General features: G+C 45.9%; 1 protein-coding gene across 2 annotated transcripts in view; it reads left to right on the top strand.

The window, feature by feature from the left end:
• Nucleotides 1-19,718: 19,718 nt before the first annotated feature.
• MAP2K1 (mitogen-activated protein kinase kinase 1) overlaps nucleotides 19,719-23,027 on the top strand; it is a 102,018-nt gene continuing 98,709 nt past the window's right edge. The window contains exon 1 of one of the 2 annotated variants that reach the window (XM_055278073.2): nucleotides 19,719-20,347. In XM_055278073.2, the coding sequence (XP_055134048.1) occupies nucleotides 20,268-20,347 (80 nt within the window). In that variant the 5' untranslated portion in view covers nucleotides 19,719-20,267. The remainder of the gene's footprint in view (nucleotides 20,348-23,027) is intronic. The other variant, XM_063638948.1, reaches the window with a different exon arrangement.

Raw genomic sequence — 23,027 nt, 5'->3', positions numbered from 1 at the left:
ACCTTGCAAAAGGCAGATTAATAAGAGAAAAGGAATACGAATGTATTTAACATGTATACACTGGGGCATTCTGAATGAAGACTCAAAGATATAGGGCAAAATATTTTTATGCTTGGGCTCAACAAAGTATGAAGAGGCACGTAGAAATATAATTGGAGGCTGACACTTGTAATCCCAGCATTTTGGGAGGCCGAGGCAGGCAGATCACCTGAGGCCAGGAGTTCGAGACCAGCCTGACTAACATGGTGAAATCCGTCTCTACTAAAATACAAAAATTAGCTGGGTGTGGTGGCGGGTGCCTGTAATCCCAGCTACTCAGGAGGCTGAGGCAGGAGAATCGCTTGAACCCGGGAGGGAGAAGTTGCAGTGAGCTGAGATCACGTCACTGCATTCCAGCCTGGGCAACAAGAGTGAAACTCCATCTCAAAAAAAAAAAAAAAAGAAAAGAAAAGAAAAGAAAAGAAAAGAAAAGAAAGAAATATAATTGGAGAAAAAGGCATTTGAACCAGAGCAACTGTGTCTTGAATAAGGGCTGAAATAAAATGAAGATGAGACCCGTTGGGCTGCATTCCCAGGAGGTTAGGCATTCTTTGTCTCAAAATGAGATAAGAGGTCAACACCACTGGTATTGCAAGAGACAGGTCATAAAGACCTGCTGGTAAAACAGGATATGGTAACAAAAGCCGGCCAAAACCCACCAAAATCAAGATGGTGGCAAAAGTGACCTCTGGTTGTCCTCACTGCTCATAATACATTATACGTTATATATAATACATAATACATTCTAATACAGTAGCGTGCTAAAAGACACTCCCACCAGTGCCAGGACAGTTTACAAATGCCATGAAAATGTCTGGAAGTGGCCGGGCGCGGTGGCTCACGCTTGTAATCCCAGCATTTTGGGAGGCCGAGGCGGGCGGATCATGAGGTCAGGAGATCGAGACCACGGTGAAACCCGTCTCTACTAAAAATACAAAAAATTAGCCGGGCGTGGTGGCGGGCGCCTGTAGTCCCAGCTACTCAGAGAGGCTGAGGCAGGAGAATGGCGTGAACCCGGGAGGCGGAGCTTGCAGTGAGCCGAGATTGCGCCACTGTACTCCAGCCTGGGGGACAGAGCAAGACTCCGTCTCAAAAAACAAACAAACAAAAAAAAGAAAATGTCTGGAAGTTACCCTATATAGTCTAAAAAGGGGAGGAACCCTCCATTCTGGTAATTGCCTGCCCCTTTCCCAGGAACCTCATGTTTAATCCACCCGTTTAGTATATAATCAATAAATAACTGTAAATATACTCAGTCAAGCAGCCCAAGCTGCTGCTCTGCATATTCTTTTTTTTGTTTTTTCTTTTGAGACGGAGTTTCGCTCTGTTGCCCAGGCTGGAGTGCAGTGGCACGATCTCAGCTCACTTCAACCTCTGCCTCCTGGGTTCAAGCATTTCTCTTGCCTCAGCCTCCTGAGTAGCTGGGATTACAGGTGTGTGGCACCATGCCCGGCTAATTTTTGTATTTTTAGTAAAGACGGGTTTCACCCTGTTGGTCAGGCTGGTCTCGAACTCCTGACCTCGTGATCTTCCCGCCTCGGCTTCCCACAGTGCTGGGATTACAGGTGTGAGCCACCGCGCCCAGCCTGCTCTGCATATTATTTTACTTTTTTAACTTTCTTAATAAACTTGCTTTCACTTTACTCTATGGACTTGCCCCAAATTCCTTCTTGCACAAGATCCAAAAATCCTCTCTTGGGGTCTAAATTAAGACTACGTTCCAGTAATCTCTTCCCGGCGACCGCAAAGGGACAATATTGGAGAATCCCCCTACCTAAAAGAAATAGACTGCAGCATGAATTGGCCGCCTCTTGGTAAGTGGTGGAGTACATTTTATCCCAGGTAAAAGGCAGAATACAATTAGAGACCCAATTTAGGAGAGTTAGAGTCCCTCCTAAAAAAAAAAACAAACTGGGGGTTGGCTGGGCGCGGTGGCTCACACCTGTAATCCTAGCACTTTGGGAGGCTGAAGTGGGCAGATCATGAAGTCAAGAGTTCGAGACCAGCCTGGCCAACATGGTGAAACCCTGTCTCTACTAAACAAAAATTAGCCGGGCATGGTGGCGGGCGCCTGTAGTCCCAGCTACTCAGGAGGCTGAGACAAGAGGATCGCTTGAACCTGGGAGGTAGTGGTTGCAGTGAGCTGAGATCGTGCCACTGTACTCTAGCCTGGGCAACAGAGTGAAATTCTGTCTCAAAAAATAAAGCACATTAGGCTGGGTGCGGTGGCTCACGCCTGTAATTCCAGCATTTTGGGAGACCGAGTCAGGAGGATCACAAGGTCAGGAGATCCAGATTATCCTGGCTAACACAGTGAAACCTCGTCTCTACTAAATAGACACACACACACACACACACAAATTAGCGAGTTGTGGTGGCTTGTGCCTGTAGTCCCAGCTCCTTGGGAGGCCGGGGCAGGAGAATTGCTTGAACCCACGAGGCTGAGGTTGCAGTCAGCTGAGAATGCACCATTGCACTCTAGCCCGGGCAACAAAGTGCGACTCCGTTTCAAAAAAAAAAAAGAAAGAAAAAAAGAAAAAGAAAAGAAATTCCAAGGAAGCAGTGGACTATGTGTGTCCAAAATGCAGGGAGAGAAATCCAGGGCAGCAGTAATAAAATTGGAAGCCCATTGGCTGGGCATGGTGGCTCATACCTGTAATCCCAGCACTTTGGGAGGCCAAGGCAGGTGATCACTTGAGGTCAGGAGTTTGAGACCAGCCTGGTCAACATGATGAAACACCGTCTATACTAAAGATACAAAATTAGACATACGTGCTGGTGGGCACCTGTAATTCCAGCTACTAAGGAGGCTGAGGCAGAAGAATCGCTCAAAATGGGGATGCAGAGGTTGCAATGAACCAAGATCATGCCACTGCACTCCAGCCTGGGCAACAGAGCAAGACTCTGTCTCAAAAAAAAATCTATATCTATATCTATATCTATATATCTATATCTATATCTATATCTAGATATGTATCTTAGATATAGATATATAATCTGTTGATGGTTTTGAAGAAAATAAATTAGTACATCTATGTGGACAGAAAAATCAAATGATACAAACAACAGATACAAAAAGCAAAAGAAAAGATTTTCTTCCCATTGATCATTTTTTTTTTTTTTTTTGAGACGGAGTCTCGCTCTGTCACTGAGGCTGGAGTGCGGTGGCGCGATCTCGGCTCACTGCAACCTCCGCCTCCCGGGTTCACGCCATTCTCCTGCCTCAGCCTCTCCGAGTAGCTGGGACTACAGGCGCCCGCCACCACGCCCGGCTAATTTTTTTGTATTTTTAGTAGAGACGGGGTTTCACCGTGGTCTCGATCTCCTGACCTCGTGATCTGCCCGCCTCGGCCTCCCAAAGTACTGGGATTACAAGTGTGAGCCACTGCGCCCGGCCTCTTTTTTTTTTTTTGAGATGGAGTCTCGCTGTGTCACCCAGGCTGGAGTGCAGTGGCATGATCTCGGCTCGCTGCAACCTCCAACTCCTGGGTTCAAGCATTTCTCCTGCCTCAGCCTCCGAAGTAGCTGGAACTATAGGTACCCGCCACCACACTTGGCTAACTTTTGTAGTTTTAGTAGAGATGGGGTTTCACTATGTTGTCGAGGCTTGTCTTGAAATCTTGACCTTGTGATCTGCCTGCCTTGGCCTCCCAAAGTGCTGGGATTACAGACGTGAGCCACCACACTTGGCTAGCAAGTCTTTCTAAATATAATCACTGTAAACAATTTTTTATGTTTTTTCCAAGAAAAAAAATCACATTACTTTGTGTTTCTATTTTGTTATTATGAGTAATGCCGAACCAAATGTCCCTGTTATACATAAATCTTTGTACTTTTTTTTTTTCTGATTCAGAGTCTTGCTCTGCTGCCTAGGCTGGAGTGCAGTGGCACGATCTTGGCTCACACAACCTCTGTCTCCCGGGTTCAAGCAATTCTCCTGCCTCAGCCTCCTGAGTAGCTGGGACTACAGGTGTGCACCACCATGCCTGGCTAATTTTTGTATTTTTAGTTGAGATGAGGTTTCACTATGTTGGCCAGGCTGGTCTCAAACTCCTGACATTGTGATCTGTCTGCCTCGGCCTCCCAAAGTGCTGACATTGCAGGTGTGAGATGCCAGGCCCAGCCTAAATCTCTGTGCATCTTGGATTATTTCCCTAAAATAAATTTCTAAATTTGAACTATATACATCACGGGCATTATAGGAAATTGCTTTTTAAAAAAATAGTCTATAGACCGGGCATAGTGGCTCATGCCTGTAATCCCAGCACTTTGGGAGGCCAAGGCGGGAGGATCACTTGAGCTCAGGAGTTTGAGACGAGCCTAGGCAACATAGCAAGACCTCATCTTTACAAAAAAAGAAAAAAAAAAGCGCTGGGTATGGTATCACACACCTGTAGTCCCAGCTACTTGGGAAGCTAAGACAGAAAAAGTTCAGGCTGAGACTTGAGCCTGGGAGTTACAGGCTGTAGTGAGCCATGATCGTGCCACTGTTCTCCAGCCTGGGTGACAGAGTAAGACCCTGTCTCAAATAAATAAACAAAATAGAAATATAGTCTATAAACTAAGTTTGAATGGCATCTAGATTTGCCAGTTTCTGTGTTAGGCCCCAAATCCATAGAACTCAAAAGAAGTATGGATTATGATATATCCAAATATATTGAATTTATGCAAAATATGGCCTGCTATAACTTGAAATTGAAGGTATCAAAATTGGAGAAAGGTATGATAGACAAAGGAAAAATAATCATATTATTATTTTTTTGGCATAATCAAGACCCTTAATTAGAGATACTTGAAAATGTCCTAGCCAAACAAACCTACTAACAATCGATAAAACTAATTTTACCTATCTACTCTTTGGCAAGATACCAGAGACTTTTTAAAAGATCATGGGTCTGGCAATCAGATGATGTCCCTGTTCTAACCCTAACTAGCTGTGGGACCTTGGAGGACATCACTGAACTCTCTGAAGCTGAGTTTTCCTATTTATAAAGTGGGCTGGCTGAACAGCAGGACCTCTAAAATTCAGCTCTAAAATTCTAAGATGAATTCAGTCTTCCACTCTTTAAATGCAAAAGCCACATCTCAGGTGCCAGTCTAGGATCCAGTTACAAAGGTCTATCTATTTAGAGAAAGCATAGAGGGGAGCAAGGATAAATAGCTGCATGGTTCAGCAGTAATCATAATGACACAACAATGTTATCATTATAATAACAAGTTTATATTTTATTAGGCTGTACAATTAAAGCAATCTGGCACATTGCACAGAAGAGATTCCTTGCTCCCTGGGAGTATATAAATAAAGTACAAAATGCATGAATGTACAAATAATAATAGTTCACAATATCTTTTTTTTTTTTTTTTTGAGACGGTGTCTCGCTCTGTCACCCAGGCTGGAATGCAGTGGTGCGATCTTGGCTCACTGCAAGCTCCGCCTCCCGGGTTCATGCCATTCTCCTGCCTCGGCCTCCCAAGTAGCTGAGACTACAGGCGCCATCCACCATGCCCGGCAAATTTTTTGTATTTTTAGTAGAGACGGGGTTTCACCGTGTTAGCCAGGATGGTCTCGATCTCCAGACCTCGTGATCTACCGGCCTCAGCCTCCCAAAGTGCTGGGATTACAGGCGTGAGCCACCACGCCCGGCCTTACAATATCTTAAAATATACACAAACTCAGGACTATGTGCCATGCATAGTTCATTGTTGGAGATGAAACCTTTTCATGCAAATTCTCAGCTCTCTATAATTTGACCTGCCCCTGAGCAAGAGGAAATTATAAAAAGACCGATAAACTTACAATGGCTCTGCTATTATAGGTCCCACATGCTCTTATTATCATAGTTGCCTAATCACTGTAGCTCAAATGGTCATTCTCATTTTAAATTTCCTGCTTGTAATCTTTGCAAAGCACTTGGCAGGAAACGGATGATGCAGGGGTTTTCCATTGAGTGGAAGAAAGCATGAGGGAAAAACAAACAAAAAACAACAACAAAAAACCCCAATTATGACATGTATTTGAATGAATGTCCTGGGAAAGAGATTTGAGATTTGTTTACTCTCAAACCAGACTTGGAAATAAGAATATCCGGGATCCTGGACTGTGATTTCAAAGGAAGTCAAGACTTCCTTCTCCACAGTTGCCCATGAGGAAGCTGGTATGTCCTGAGTATATCTTCTTTCACTGTGCTATCCAAGGGTAAAAAGCAAAATACCACAGCACCACGTCTGCCAAGCCGGAATGAGGTCCCTACCCTGACTCCTACCAAAAAACAGGTGCTGGATCTGACATCCTGTATGGTTTAAGCCACATCCTTAGAGAGCAATTGAAATTGCATCATCTTTCACCTTGTTCAGGCATCTTTTCCTTTAATTAAAGGGCAAGGGACCATTAAAAGTGGCTCTTAAAATAACCTAGTGGCTTCATTGTACTCAGAATGTTGGACATGAAGAACCAAGGAAGCGGATGTCCTTGGTGGGGGGCTGGAGGGGAGGAGGGCCGGCAGGGGCATGGGGCGGGGTGCAGAGGGGATAGTAATATCACTTTTTGCACTGTAACTCTTCACTCAGTTACTCAATAGGAACAGCTGCCAAACTCACAGGAGCTTAAAAATCCAGACAATGGATTTAAAAGCAGTTGATATAGAGCCAGAGTTCTCTCAGGATTAAAGTATAGAAAAATGTGGTATTAACATAAGAAAAAAAGTAAGGTGGAATTTCTTCATGTGAAATAACTTCTGTTTGCAATGAGCAAGTTTTTTTTATTTTGAATTTTCCAACTGAACTTTTCATAATAAAGGAATAAAAGATCTTAATTTGTAAGGAAGCAAATATGGACTTGCCACTAAAATAAAATTCTTCAACTGATAATACCATAAACCTCACTGATCCTATAATATCAACTGCATGTGAATGTGGATGAAAGTGTATCAAGCAAGGCCAGGCGTGGTGGCTCACGCGTGTAATCCCAGCACTTTGGGAGGCCAAGGCATATGGATCACTTGAGGCCAGGAGTTCGAGACCAGCCTGGCCAAGATGGTGAAACCTCGTCTCTACTAAAAATACAAAAATTAGCCAGGTATGGTGGCACATGCTGGTAATACCAGCTACTCGGGAGGCTGAGGCACGAGAATCACTTGAGCCCAGGAGGCAGAGGTTGCAGTGAGCCGAGATCTCGCCATTGCACTGCAGGCTGGGCAACAGAGGGAAACTGTCTCAAAAAAAAAAAAAAAAAAGTGCAAGTGTATCAAGCTTTCTACTACCTGCTGTATACTTTTCTGGTGCCCCTCCCCCCCACCTAATAAGGTAGTGTTTTTTTTTTGTTGTTTTTTTTTTTTTTTTTTTTTTTGAGACGGAGTCTTGCTTTTTCACCCACGCTGGAGTGCAGTGGCTCAATCTTGGCTCACTGCAAGCTCCGCCTCCCGGGTTCACGCCATTCTCCTGCCTCAGCCTCTCCGGGTAGCTGGGACTACAGGCGCCCGCCACCACGCCCGGCTAATTTTTTTTTTGTATTTTTAGTAGAGACGGGGTTTCACCGTGGTCTCGATCTCCTGACCTCATGATCCGCCCGCCTCGGCCTCCCAAAGTGCTGGGATTACAAGCGTGAGCCACCGCGCCTGGCCAAGGTAGTATTATTTGTTAAATAATTTAAGAAACAGAAAAATTTGGAGCAAAACCCATAAAATTCTCAGAAGACATAAATGTTTTAGTGTGAGAAAGGCCTATATCATTTTTTTAACCTAAAAAGCAAAACAGGACAAATAAAAATATATTTGGCTCAGTCTGCTTTATTTTCTGGGAAAAAAAAGGTTTTTCCATGAATTTCTTTATTTTTCTTTTCTCTGGTAATTGTTTCTTTTTTTTTTTTGGAGATGGAGTCTCACTCTGTTGCCCAGGCTGGAGTGCAGTGGCATGATCTCGGCTCACTGCAAGCTCCGCTTCCCAGGTTCAGGCCATTCTCCTGCCTCAGGCTCCTAAGTAGCTGGGACTACAGGCGCCTGCCACCACGCCTGGCTAATTTTTTTTGTATTTTTTAGTGGAGATGGGGTTTCACTGTGTTGGCCAGAATGGTCTCGATCTCCTCACCTCGTGATCTGCCTGCCTCGGCTTCCCAAAGTGCTGGGATTACAGGCATGAGCCACCGTGCCCGGCCTGGTAATTGTTTCTTTTGCCCAGGCTGGGATGCCATGGCATGCTCATTGCTCACTGCAATTTCAATCTCCCCAGCTCGAGCAATTCTCTCACCTCAGGCTCCTGAGTAGGTGGGGCTACCGGCACTTGCCATCATGCCTAGCTAATTTTTGTATTTTTTGTAGACAAAGGGTCTCACTACGTTGCCCAGGCTGGTTTTGAACTCCTGAGCTCAAGCAATCCACCCACCTTTGCCTCCCAAATTGTTGGGATTACAGGCATAAGCCACTGCACCTAGTTGGTAATTGTTTTAATGAAGGGTAACATACAGACAGAAAAGTACACAAGTCATGAATGGAACACACTGTGTAACCAGCACCCAGATCAAGGAAGCAGAAGTTGCCAGTACCCAGAAAGTCCCCTTCATCTCATCTTCCTCACTCCCTTCCTCAAGGATAACCACTATCCTAACTTCTACCACCATACACTAGGTTTGCCAGGTTTTGAACTTTATATGAAAGAAAAAAGCAGTATTACTTTCTTGTGTCTAGCTTCTACTCAACAGGATGTTTGTGAAATTTACACATATTGTTGCAAGTAGTAGTCCATTTTTACAATGCTATGGAGTATTCCATTATGTGAATTTATCACAATTTATCCATTTACTGAAACTTGGGTTGTTTCCCCAATAACTATTACAAATAATGCTGCCATAAACATTCTTATAAATGATTTTTGGTGAACATATACAACCACACATCACATAAAAAGGTTTTGGTCAGCCACAGCCCACATATATGATGATGGTCCCTAAGAGTATAATAATAGGGCTGGGCCCTGTGGCTCATGCCTGTAATCCCAGCACTTTGGGATGCCAAGGCAGGCGGATCACGCGGTCAAGAGTTTGAGACCAGCCTGGCCAACATGGTGAACGCTGTCTCTACTAAGAATACAAAAATTAGCCAGGTGTGGGGGTGGGGGCCTGTAATCCCAGCTACTTGGGAGGCTAAGCCAGGAGAATTGCTTGAACCTGAGAGGCAGAGGTTGCAGTGAGCTGAGATCATGCCACTGCATTCCAGCCTGGGTGACAGAGCAAGACCCCGTCTCGGGGGAAAAAAAAGATTATAATACCAAGTTTTAATGTACCTTTTCTATGTTTAGATACAGAAATATCATTGTGTTGCAACTGCCTACACTATTCAATACAGTAATGTAACATACCAGTTTCTAGCCTAAGAGCAATAGGCTATATCATGTAGCCTAGGTGTGTAGTAGTTTACACTATCTAGGTTTGTGTAAGTATACTCTATGTTGTTTGCTCAATGATGAAATCACCTAATGACACATTTCTCAGAACATATTCCCATCATTATGCAATGCATGACTATATATTGAAATAAAATATACAGTTATGGCCGGGCACAGTGGCTCATGCCTGTAATCCCAGCACTTTGGGAGGCCGAGGCGGGAGGATCATGAGGTCAGGAGATTGAGACCATCCTGGCTAACACGGTGAAACACCATCTCTACTAAAAATACAAAAAATTAGCCAGGCGTGGTGGTGGGTGCCTGCAGTCCCAGCTACTTGGGAGGCTGAGACAGAAGAATGGTGTGAACCCAGGAGGCGGAGCTTGCAGTGAGCTGAGACCGCACCACTGCACTCCACCCTGGGCGACAGAGTGAGGCTCCGTCTCAAAAAAAAAAAAAAGAAAAGAAAAGAAATAAAATATACAGTCCTGTATATTTTGGGTCACAGGGAAGATGTTAAATCTTAGATGATATCACCAGTTTTCCAAACTGGTTACACAAATATACTCTCACCATCAGTGTAAGGAAGTCAAAATAGTTCCACATCGTTATCAACATTTGATATTATTTGTCTTTTTCTTTTTTTGTTTATTAATTAATTAACTTGTTTTTTTGAGACAGAGTCTTGCTCTGTCACTCAGGATAGAGTGGAGTGCAATAGCAGGATCATGGCTCACTGCAGCCTCCAACTACTGGGTGCAACTGATCCTCCTACCTCAGCCTCCTGAGTAGCTGGGACCACAGGCATGTACCATCACACCTGGCTAATTTTTAAATTTTTTGTAGAGACAGGGTCACCCTATGTTGCCCAGGCTGGTCTTGAACTCCTGGGCTCAAGTGATCCTTTTGACTCACCTTCCCAAAGTGCTGAGATTACAGGCGTGAGCCACCATGCCCAGCTTGTCTTTTTTCAATTTAACCAGAATAGTGGATGTAGTATTACACTGTGTGTGTTCTTAAATTGTGGTAAAATATACATAATAAAACATTTATTATTTAGATCCTTTTTATTTTATTTTTTTAAGAGACAGGGTCTTGCTATGTTGCCCAGGCTAGCCTTGCATTTCTGGGTACCAGGAATCCTCCTATCTTAGCCTCCAGAGTAGCTGGGACTGCAGAAGCATGATCCCCTCACCCTGTGCCCATCTTAAATAATTTTTAAGTTTACAATTCAGTAGCATTAGGTACTTATACTGTGGTTTTAATTTGCATTTCCGCATAACTAAGGAATTTCAGCATCTTTTCATATATTTATCGACTATTTGGATATCTTCTCTTGTGAAGTTCCTGTTCAAGTGTTTTGCCCATTTCTAAAAGTATATTTATTTATTTTGAGACAGGTTCTCACTCTGTCACCCAGGCTGGAGGCAGTGGCTTGATCTTGGCTCACTGCAACCTCTGCTTCCCAGGTTCAAGTGATTCTCCTGCCTCAGCCTCCCAACTAGTGCATGCCACCATCCTCAGCTAATTTTTTTGTTTTTGTTTTAGTTTCTGTTTTTGTTTTGAGAGGGAGTTTCGTTCTTGTTGCCCAGGCTGGAGTGCAATGGTGCGGTCTCAGATCACCGCAACCTCCACCTCCCAGGTTCAAGCGATTTTCCTGCCTCAGCCTCCCAAGTAGCTGGGATTACAGGTGCCTGCCACCACGCCCAGCTAATTTTTTTGTATTTTTAGTAGAGACGGGGTTTCACCATGTTGCCCAGGCTGGTCTCCAACTCCTGACCTCAGGTGATCGGCCTGCCTTGGCCTCCCAAAGTGCTGGGATTACAGGCATGAGCCACCATGCCTGGCCAATTTTTTTGTAGAGACAGGGTTTCACCATGTTGGCCAGGCTGGTCTCGAACTCCTGACCTCAAGTGATCTGCCCTTCTGGGCCTCCGCCAAGTGCTGGGATTACAGGCCTGAGCCACTGTGTGTGGCTTTGCCCATTTTTTTTTTTTTTAATTGGATTGTTTGTCTCTTTTCATGTTAATGTGTAGGGGTTCTTCATATATTCTGGATATGAGGTTTGTGGGTTTTTTTGGATATACGCATTATATGGGCCAGGTGCAGTGGTGCATGTCCATAATCCCAGCTACTCAGGAGGCTGAGGTGAGAGGATCGCTTGAGGCCAGGAGTTTCAGGTTGCAGTGCACTATGATTGTGCTTGTGAATAGCTACTACACTCTAGCCTGGGTAACACAGTAAGACCCCTACTCTTAAAAAATATATTCATTGCAAATGTCTTTTTTCTTTTTCACTCTTTTTGTTTTTGTTTCTTTATTTATTTAGAGACAAGGGTCTTGCTATGTGGCCCAGGTGGGTCTTGAAGTCCTGAGATCAAGCGATCCGCCCACTTCGGCCTCCCAAAGTGCTGAGATTACAGGCATGAGCCACCATGCCCAGCCTAATATTGGAAAAGTTATATATATTTCAAATAGTACCAAAGGCTACAAAATGAAAAGGAAACTTCATCTGCCTCCAGGCTTCTCAGAGTTCCTCCCCAGAGACAAACACTATTAACAATTGCTCTTTTGTGCTTACAGAAATTTTCTTTCATATAAAAGCACATATACAAATATATTCTTGGCCAGGTGTTCATGCCTGCAGTCCCAGCACTTTGGGAGGTTTAAGTGGGAGGATCACTTCAGGCAAGGAGTTCAAGACCAGCCTAGGCAACATATGGATACACTGTCTTTACAAAAAATAAAAAAATTAGCCAGTCACGGCAGCGCATGCCTGTAGTCCTAGCTACCGGGGAGGCTAAGGCAAGAGGATCACTTGAGCCCAGGAGTTCAAGGTTAAAGTGATCTATGATCCAGCCTTTGCACTGGAAATGGAGTGAGGCCTTGTCCCAAAACAAAACCAAAACTCACAAAACCAAATATATGCCGGGCGCAGTGGCTCACGCTTGTAATCCCAGCATTTTGGGAGGCCAAGGCGGGCGGATCATGAGGTCAGGAGATCGAGGCCACGGTGAAACTCCGTCTCTACTAAAAATACAAAAAATTAGCCGAGCGTGGTGGCGGACGCCTGTAGTCCCAGCTACTCGGAGAGGCTGAGGCAGGAGAATGGCGTGAACCCGGGAGGCAGAGCTCGCAGTGAGCCGAGATTGCGCCACTGCACTCCAGCCTGGGCGACAGAGCGAGACTCCGCCTCAAAAAAAAAAAAACAAAAAAAACCAAATATATCCTTTTTTTGTTTTTCTAACAAATAGTTACTACACAATGTTCTGCTCCATTTATTTTGTTTCACATCATATATTTTAGAGATCTTTCTATACCAGCATAGATATGTCTGCCTCATTCTTTGGAATGACTGTACTGTATAGTACTTCTTTGTATAAATGTGTCATGATTTATTTGTATGTCATAATTTATTCTCCTTTTGACAGACAGACTGATTCCAGTTTCTTTTTTTCTGTTTTAAATAATGCTGCAGTAATCATGTATATAGAAAAAGGTTTTTTTGATATATATGTCTAATAATTTTTTCTTTTTTTTTTGTTTTTATTTTTGAGACGGAGTTGTGCTTGTTTCCCAGGCTGGAGTGCCGTGATGTGGTCTCGGCTCACCACAACCTCTGCCTCCCAGGTTCAAGCGATTCTCCTGCCTCAGCCTCCCAAGTAGATGGGATTACAGGTGCCCGCCACCAAGCCTGGCTAATTTTTTGTATTTTTAGTAGAGACGAGGTTTCATCATGTTGGCCAGGCTGGTCTTGAACTCCTGACCTCAAGTGACACTCCCCCCCCCTCCCCACCGCCGCTTCGGCCTCCCGAAGTGCTGGGATTACAGGCATGAGCCACCGTGCCTGGCCCCAGGTCTGATAATTTCTAAGGAAAAATTATGCAATGCTGGGTCAGTAATGGGACTTTAAACAGTTACTGCCAAAATGCCCTTTAAAGAGATTGCAGCAGCTGGGCACGGTGGCTCACGCCTGTAATCCCAACACTTTGGGAGGCCAAGACTGGTGGATCACTTGAGGTCAGGAGTTTGAGACCAACCTGGCCAAAATGGTGAAACCCCGTCACTACTAACACACAAAAATTAGCCAGGCATGCTGGTGGGCACCTATAATACCAGTTACTCAGAAGGCTGAGGCAGGAGAATTGCTTGAACCCGAGAGGTGGAGGTTGCAGTGAGCGCCGAGACCAGGCTACTGCACTCCAGCCTGGGCAACAGAGCAAGACTCCCTCTCAAAAAAAAAAAAAAAAAAAAAAAAGAGAGAGAGACATTGCAGCAATTATACTCCCAGCAATAGTCTACGAGAATGCCTTTTCTCCCACATCTTCAATAATATTGATAAGTGAAAGGTGATCTCTCATTTTAATTTGCATTTCTCTAATAAGTGAGTAGAAGTACTGTTAAAAAATACTAATTCCTACTGTTTGAAATTTCTAGAAATGAAAGTTTTTCCTTGTCCAGTATTTCATCATATGGGTGTGTCAGAAATGATGTAATCATTTCTCTTCCGTTGAATATTTAGGTAATTTCAGATTTTAGCTATTTAAACAATACTATGTTGATCATTCCTCTGTATAGCTTTCATAACTTCTTTACAAGAGAGTCATGGAAGTAGAATTACTGAATCAAAGTGTGTGAATATTTCTGAAGAAGAAATTGTCTCCTGGAAAGCCTCTATAAATTATTCTCCTTCGGCCGGGTACGGTGGCTCACGCCTGTAATCCCAGCACTTTGGGAGGCTGAGGTGGGTGGATCACCTGAGGTCAGGAGTTCGAGACCAGCCTGCCCAACATGGCGAAACCCTGTCTCTACTAAAAATACAAAAAATTAGCCGAGTGTGGTGGCGGGCGCCTGTAATCCCAGCTACTTGGGAGGCTGAGGCAGGAGAATCACTTGAACCTGGGAGGCAGAGGTTGCAGTGAGCCAAGATTGCACCACTGCACTCCCGCTGGGCGATGAACGAAACTCGTCTCAAAAAAAAAAAAAAATTATTCTCCTTCTAGCAGATTATGTTTACATGATGAAAACCTATCACCATCACCATTTATTTAGCTCCTGTGTGTTAGGCACTATTCTTTTAAAATTTCATTTAATGCTCATAACTATTTAGTGCAGTAGTAGACAGTATAATTCTCATTTTATAGGTAAATTAACTGATGCTCAGAGAGGGTAAGTAATCAGCCAAGGGCAGAACTGGAATTAATCTCAGGTCTTTCTCTCTCAAGTTCATGCTTTTTTGTTTTGTTTGATTTTGAACCTAAGATATAGAGGTCTGAGTTAAATGTACTCCTCAATTCACAGTATGTTTTCTTTTTTTTTTTTTTTTTTTTTTTTTTTTTTTTTTTTTTGAGACGGAGTCTCGCTCTGTCACCCAGGCTGGAGTGCAGTGGCGCAGTCTCGGCTCACTGCAAGCTCCGCCTCCCGGGTTCACGCCATTCTCCTGCCTCAGCCTCTCCGAGTAGCTGGGACTACAGGCACCCGCCACCACGCCCGGCTTATTTTTTTTTTTTGTACATTTAGTAGAGACAGGGTTTCACCGTGGTCTCGATCTCCTGACCTCGTGATCCGCCCGCCTCGGCCTCCCAAAGTGCTGAGATTACAAGCGTGAGCCACCGCGCCCGGCCTCACAGTATGTTTTCATCACTGGTTGTCCTTGTATTTCTCCTGTGTTTTCCAGGCTGGGGTGCAAGATCATGGCTCACTGCAGCCTTGACTTCGGCTCAAGCGATCTTCCCACCTCAGCCTCCAGAGTAGCTGGGACTGCAGGCATATGCCACTATGCCTGGCTAATATTTGTATTTTTTGTAGAGATGGGGTTTCGTCATATTGCCCAGGCTAGTGTTGAACTCCTGGGCTCAAGTCATCCACCTGCCTCAACCTTCCGAAGTGTTGGGATTACAGGAGTGAGAAGAGTGAGCCACCACACCTGGCCTCTATTTCTTGGATCTTCACATTTGTGATCTAACTACACTGTGTACAAATGGGATGAACCAGTATTTGCCAATATTCAAACATTTTTGTACAAATAGAGCAACCTGATATGGTTCAACCAAATACGTATGTTACAGTGTTTATTATTATACATCACTGATTCATACACATATAGTTCAGTCTTATTCTTGTCTGTATGGTCAGCACTTATGTTAGGCCCTCAGGAAAAGTTGACAGAACCGATGGATCACTGCCGGTCTGAAAAGGAAATGAGGAAAACAAATTCTCCTACCTTGAACTGTTCTGCAAACTTTAACCATTGGGGTAATTGTTTATCTGGGCTTCTTGGATCATGATAAGGGCTTAGGGTATACTCAATGGAGGCCAACCCAGCATGCATAGAATCATAATATTTCAATACTAAAAAGAATGCCCCATTTTTCACAGAGTGGAAGTGAGGCCTTGAAAATTTCAATTAATTGCTCAAAGTCCTATTAGTTTTTATTTGAACTAGCAAATATAAAATTATGCCAGAATTCAGATAGACTGCCTTGATAACAGATTGTTTTGAAAAGTTTCAATTTTTTTTTTTGAGACAGTCTCACTGTGTTGCACAGGCTGGAGTGCAGTGGAGTGATCTTGGCTCACTGTAACCTCCACCTCCTGGGTTCAAGTGATTCTCCAGCTTCAGCCTCCCAAGTAGCTGAGACTACAGGCACTCACCACCATGTTCAGATAATTTTTGTATTTTTAGTAAAGACAGGGCCGGGCGCGGTGGCTCACGCTTGTAATCCCAGCACTTTGGGAGGCCGAGGTGGGCGGATCACAAGGTCAGGAGATCGAGACCACGGTGAAACCCCGTCTCTACTAAAAACACACAAAAAATTAGCTGGGCGTGGTGGCGGGCTCCTGTAGTCCCAGCTACTCGGAGAGGCTGAGGCAGGAGAATGGCGTGAACCCGGGAGGCGGAGCTTGCAGTGAGCCGAGATTGCGCCACTGCACTCCAGCCTGGGCGACAGAGCGAGACTCTGTCTCAAAAAAAAAAAAAAAAAAAAAAAAAGACAGGGTTTCACCATGTTGGCCAGGCTGGTCTCGAACTCCTGACCTCAGGTGATCCTCACACCTCGGCCTCCCAAAGTGCTGGGATTACAGGTGTGAGCCACCACCGCACCCGGCCTTCAATTCACTTTTTAATGTTTATTATTTTACTCTGATACTAAAAATTATGCATGCTTAACATGAATAAGGATACACTTCTACACACACATGCATACATTTACATCTATGCCTCTATATTAAAAACTATGGGGGAAGAAATGGGGAGATGTAGGTCAAAGAATATAAAGCAGCAGATATGTAGGATGAAGAAGTCTAGAGATCTAATGTACAACATGAAGACCCTAGTTAATAACATTGTATTTTATTTGGGTTTTTTGTTAAATAAGTAGATTTTAGCTCCTCTTGTCATACTGTACTCAAGCCTTTATGTGACAGTATAGATATGTTAATTCACTTCACTATAGTAACCATTTTACTATCTATATATATCCCATAACATCATGTTATAAACTTCAAACATACACAATAAAATTTATTTTTATCTTTTAATTTATTTTTGAGACGGAGTCTTGTTCTGTCGCCCAGGCTTGAGTGCAGTGGCGCGATCTCTGCTTACTGCAAGCTCCGCCTCCTGGGTTCATGCCATTCTCCTGCCTCAGCCTCCTGAGCAGCTGGGACTACACGCACCCGCCACCACACCCGGCTATTTTTTTGTATTTTTTAGTACAGACAGGGTTTCACCGGGTTAGCCAGGATGGTCTCGATCTCCTGACCTCGTGATCCGTCCGCCTCAGCCTCCCAAAGCGCTGGGATTACAGGCATGAGCCACCACGCCCAGCCTATTTTATTTATTTTTGAGACAGAGTCTCGCTCTGTTGTCCAGGCTGGAGTACAGTGGTGCGATCTCGGCTCACTACAAACTCTGCCTCCCTGGTTCAGGCAATTATCCTGCCTCAGCCTCCTGAGTAGCTGGGATAACAGGTGCTCACCACCATGCCCGGCTAATTTTTGTAATTTAGTAGAGACGGGTTTTCACCATGTTGGCCAGGCTGGTCTTGAACTCCTGACCTCAAGTGATCTTCCAGCTTCGGCTTCACAAAGTGCTGGGATTACAGGTGGTAGCCACCACTGCATCCACCCAATATAATTTATTTTTTTAAAAACTATGAGTTCAGGCCGGGCGCAGTGGCTCACGCCTGTAAACCCAGCACTTTGGGAGGCCAAGGTGGGCGGGTCACTTGAGGTCAGGAGTTTGAGACCAGCCTGGCCAACATGGTGAAATCCCGTCTCTACTAAAAATACAAAATTAGCCAGGCATGGTGGTGCAAGCCTGTAATCCCAGCTACTTGGGAGGCTGAGGCAGGAGAATCACTTGAGCTTGGGAGGCGGAGGTTGCAATGAGCCGAGGTCGCGCCATTGCCTGGGCAAAAAGAGCAAAACGCCACTGACAAACAACAACAAAACAAAAACACCCAAAAAACAAAACAAAACAAAACAAATGAGTTCACACTGATACCTCCAATTCCAATACAATAGCATAAGGTATTCTCCTTTCCCATACTTCTAACTTCATTCTACCCCAGTGAGAAAGCTGGCTCTGTCATGCTTAATATATTTAGTGACTTAACCATCCTGAATGCAACTAACCCCCCATCTAAGCTTCTAGGCCTTCCCCACTTGGATGCCTTGTTCTCCCCTCTTGGGCCCTAGGGCTAAGACTTTGTGTAGGGCTGCCTCCCAGGTGTTCAAGCCCTCTTCATTTTCTCAGGTTCCTCAGCCTCCTTACCTGCTAGGTCACTGACACCTGGCTGTGGACAACCAGGTGTAGATGTTTCCTTTGTTCTGTACACCTAATGTCTTTGGCACTGAATATTTTAGGATGGAAAAAGGGAAGAGGAACACTGAATGTGCACTTTTGAATGGGTATTGTGCCTCTTATTTTATTAAGCTCTTTATTCACAACTTATTTCTTTAGTAATTCACATAACTGGAATTTTTGGATTAAAGTTTTTTTTTTTTGAGACGGAGTCTCACTCTGTTGCCCAGGCTGGAGGGCAGTGGTGTGATCTTGGATCACTGCAACCTCCGCCTCCCGGGTTCAAGGAATTCTCTGCCTCAGCCCCCCAAGTAGTTGGGATTACAGGCGCCCACCACCACGCCCAGCTAATTTTTTGTATTTTTAATAGAGATGGGTTTCACGATCTTGGCCAGGCTGGTCTTGAACTCCTGACCTCGTGATCCACCCATCTCGGCCTCCCAAAGTGCTGGAATTACAGGCGTGAGCCACCGCGCCCGGCCTGGATGAAAGTTTTTTAAAGGGAATCTTGCTCTGTAGCCCTGGCTGGTGTGCAGTGGTGTGATCATAGCTCACTGCAGCCTCAAACTCTGGGCTCAAGTGATCCTCCAGCCTCAGCCTCCTCAGTAGCTTGGACGACAGCCGCACACAACCATGCCCAGCTAATAGAGACGGGGATCTCACTATGTTGCCCAGGCTGGTCTCGAACTCCTGGGCTCAAGTGATCCTCTTGCCTGGGCCTCCCCAAATTGGGATTACAGGCATGAGCCACCGCTCCTGGCCCGAAAGAGTGTTTTTAAGGCTTTAAAAAAATATTGCCAACATGGTGAAAACTCGTCTCTACAAAAATACAAAATGTATCCGGGCATGACGGCGGGTGCCTGTAATCCCAGCTACTCGGGAGACCGAGGCAGGAGAATCGCTTGAACCTGGGAGGCGGAGGTTGTAGTGAGCCGAGATCGCGCCACTACACTCCAGCCTGGGCGACTGAGGGAGACACCGTCTTAAAAAAAAAAAAAGTTCCCAAGTCTAAAAAAAAAAAAAAAAAAATCAATCTGCTCTCAAAAACGGTTGCAACAATTTACAATCTCATCAGCACTGAGTATCCATTTCCTTGCACCCTTCTCAGTAGTATTACCATTAAACAAACAAAATATATATGCGACAGTTTGTTGGGCTCAAAGGAGTCTCTCGACAAGTTTCCTATTCCCCACGCTGCCTCTCCTCTGGACACAGGAAGGGGTCCTTTTCCTTATTTATTTTGTTATTTCATTTCCGTCAACACGACTCGGCTTGGGGACAGGGGGGTCGGGGGCAGGCCGGTTACTGCAGAGGTGGAGGGCGCGCAGCACCTGGCCTGGAGGAGCTCACCACACAGCGACACAGACTTTTTCTCAACTGGGTCCACCTGCTTGCCTCGGGGCGACAGAGGGCGCCGTGGAGTCCGCGACGGACCCCGCCGCCAGGGCAGTGCGCCGCGCTCCCGTGACGTATTTCCGCGTCATCTGCCGCCGAGGCTTGCCCCCATTGGTTGTCTGCGAGGCAATAGGGGCGGAGCCGAGTGGGAGTGTGGAAAGCGCCGCATCCCGGGTAGGGGGCGAGGCTTCCCCTTCCCCGCCCCTCCCCCGGCCCCCAGTCCCTCCCAGGGCCGCTTCACGGAGCGGCTAGGAGCACGGCGGCCGCGGCACTTTCCCCGGCAGGAGCTGGAGCTGGGCTCTGGTGCGCGCGCGGCTGTGCCGCCCGAGCCAGAGGGACTGGCTGGTTGAGAGAGAGAGGAAGGGAATCCCGGGCTGCCGAACCTCACGTTCAGCCCGCTCCGCTCCTGCAGGGCAGCCCTTCGGCTCTCTGCGCGCGAAGCCGAGTCCCGGGCGGGTGGGGCGGGGGTCCACTGAGACCGCTACCGGCCCCTCGGTGCTGACGGGACCGCGCGGGGCGCACCCGCTGAAGGCAGCCCCGGGGCCCGCGGCCCGGACTTGGTCCTGCGCAGCGGACGCGGGGCAGCGCAGCGGGAGGAAGCGAGAGGTGCTGCCCTCCCCCCGGAGTTGGAAGCGCGTTACCCGGGTCCAAATATGCCCAAGAAGAAGCCGACGCCCATCCAGCTGAACCCGGCCCCCGACGGCTCTGCAGTTAACGGGACCAGCTCTGCGGAGTAAGTATGGGGCGGGCGGTGAACCTCGGGGCCCGGCCGGGGAGGCCCGAGCCGGGGAGCAGGAGCGCGCGCCAGGCTCCGCTCTGGTTTGTCACGTATGTCTGGGGCTGGCAGGGGGCGAGAAACTCCCGGCCGCCGAGGCATCGGAGACTAAGCACTGATTGTGCTCCTGACTCAGACCAGTTAGCGGATCCCGCGGGTCTCGATACCCCTCTGTACCCCTTTTCCCGACCGTTTTAGTGGTTCCTGGCCATTGTACTCCCAAGAAAATAAAAGCTAGCACGTCTCCCCTGCCTCCCCCCAGTTCTGTTCTAAATGTGATCATCTGGGAGTCTGGCCTGTAACGGGGAGAGGAGGCTAATGTTTTGGAAAGAATTAAGATCGCATCTGTGCTTTTGAGACCAGCTCAGGGTATTAAGTGTGGAGCATCATCCTCACCTTCATGCTTGACACCTGTGGGGCCTGAGTGCCTTGTTGCAGGCCAACTGCCTGGCCAGCGGGGGCGTGCTGGAAGTCCGTGTGGACTTAGTGGCTTTTCCTTGCTGACTTTGGAGGTTCCCGGTACTTGGCCTTCCTGGGAAATTGCTCAAGAAAGCGGCTTTCTTCTTCATCCTACTCTTCATTCATTCATTGAACAAACCATTTTCTCACTAATGATTTCCTAGCTTTCCGTACTTCACCAGGAGCCCCTAAACTCCTGACCTGAGGCGTGAACACCATGGCCTAGAAACCACATGCTAGGTGCTCCATCTCTGCAGCTTCCAGCGTTGCGCACAAACGAGCACTTTATTTCGTTAAATAATCATGAGGCTGTTTCCTGGGGGTTTCTGAGCTCCCACAACTCTCTCGGGTTCTAGGTAAGGGACAAGACTATGTGAGGGAAAGCTGCTTAGCTAGCTAGAGAAATAGCCAGAAAAGATTAGGTTGTTATTATTATGTTTTTTGCCTTTTTTTGGTTGTTGTTTGCCCAACCTTCAGTAAAGATTAGGTTCTTAATCTTTTACCTGCACACTGCAGAGTTTAGGAAGCTAATTGATGAAATCAGAGTAGGCTTGGACCTTCTGCTCTTCGGTGATTTCTGTAACCTCCCTTCGTTTCTCTAGATTGTTGGAAAATTGTATTTTTTAAACTTTTATACAGATGGGGTCTTGCTATATTGCTTAGGCTGGTCTTGAACTCTTGGACTCTAGCGATCCTCCCAAAGTGCTGGGATTACAGACATGAGCCACTATGCCCAGCCAACTTTCTCTAGATTTTAATAACCCAGGGACCTGTTGGCTTGATGACTTGTTCCATTCCTGTAATGATCACAAGGTCCATGGTGGACCTGTGGTGTGTGTTCAGCTGTGTTCTTCAGACCTGCTCCCAACAGACTCTCTTCTTTAGTCCCCTCTCAATCCTCTGGGGTCTATTTTGCATAATACTGACTTGTATAGGTAGTTGGATTGCATTATTGCATTGCAAACATTTGTTGTTGTTGTTTTTTTTTTTTTTTGAGTCGGAGTTTCACTCTTGTTGCCCAGGCTGGAGTGCAGTGGTGCGATCTTGGCCAACTGCAGCCTCCGCCTCCTGGGTTCAAGCGATTCTCCTGCCTCAGCCTCCCGAGTAGCTGGGATTACAGGCATGCGCCACCATGCCTGGCTAATTTTGTATTTTTAGGAGAGATGGGGTTTCTCCAAGTTGTGCAGGCTGGTGGCAAACTCCCGACCTCAGGTGATCCGCCTGCCTTGGCCTCCGAAAATGCTGGGATTACAGGCATGAGCCACCGTGCCCAGCCCATTTGTTCAGTTTTAGTGTACAGTGTTTCACCCTCTTAAAATAGACTGAAAGTCATGACTGTTGTTAGGACAGGTTTTGACCACAGTGGATTCTGGCTCAGTGTTGTGGCCTGATGATCCTTTCCTATTTGATTTGGAAGTGGATACTGAGTAGAAGTACCTGTTATCATTCCGTTGTAATCGTGACACCACAACTGTATTCTCTCAAGGAGGAGAGATTTCATTAAAACAGTAGAAGCAGGATGAGAAGAAACTACCCCAGATTTGGTGGCAGAAAAATTTGGATGGGACTGGGAGAATCCAAACAGTGGTTAAAAGGTAAGGGCTCTGGAGTCAGGCTAAGTTTGAAGACTAGCTCTGTTGTGGTTTTGTTTTTTTTTTTTTTTTTTTTTTTTTTTTTTTTTTTTTTGACAGAGTCTCGCTCTGTTGCCCACGCCAGAGTGCAGTGGTGCGATCTTGGCTCACCGCAACCTCCACCTCCCGGCTTCAAGAGATTCTCCTGCCTCAGCCTCCTGCCTAGCTGAGACTACAGGCACGTGCCACCATGCCCGGCTAATTTTTGTATTTTAATAGAGACAGGGTTTTACCATGTTGGTTGGTCAGGCTGGTCTCAAACTCCTGACCTCGTGATCCTCCCACCTCAGCCTCCTAAAGTGCTGGGTTTACAGCCCGGCCTCTGTTGTGGTTTTGTGACCTGGTTCAAGTCTTTTAGTCTAAGGCTTAGGTTTAGTTTTTTTCATCTGCAAAAATGGGGCTAATGATAGAACCTACTTAGCATAGTTGTGAAGATTAAATGATGTAGTACATAGTAAAATTCCAAAGCTGTTGGCTGCTGGTGCCTTTGTTACTGCCTAAGTGTTGGACCGAAGGAAACTGGAAGGTGATTTTCATTCATGGTGGTG

Source organism: Symphalangus syndactylus, chromosome 5 (assembly GCF_028878055.3).
Source record: "Symphalangus syndactylus isolate Jambi chromosome 5, NHGRI_mSymSyn1-v2.1_pri, whole genome shotgun sequence".
NCBI classification, from domain to species: domain Eukaryota; kingdom Metazoa; phylum Chordata; class Mammalia; order Primates; family Hylobatidae; genus Symphalangus; species Symphalangus syndactylus.
The sequence above is the reverse complement of the archived record's forward strand: the minus strand, read 5'-3'. Positions and strand labels throughout refer to the sequence as shown.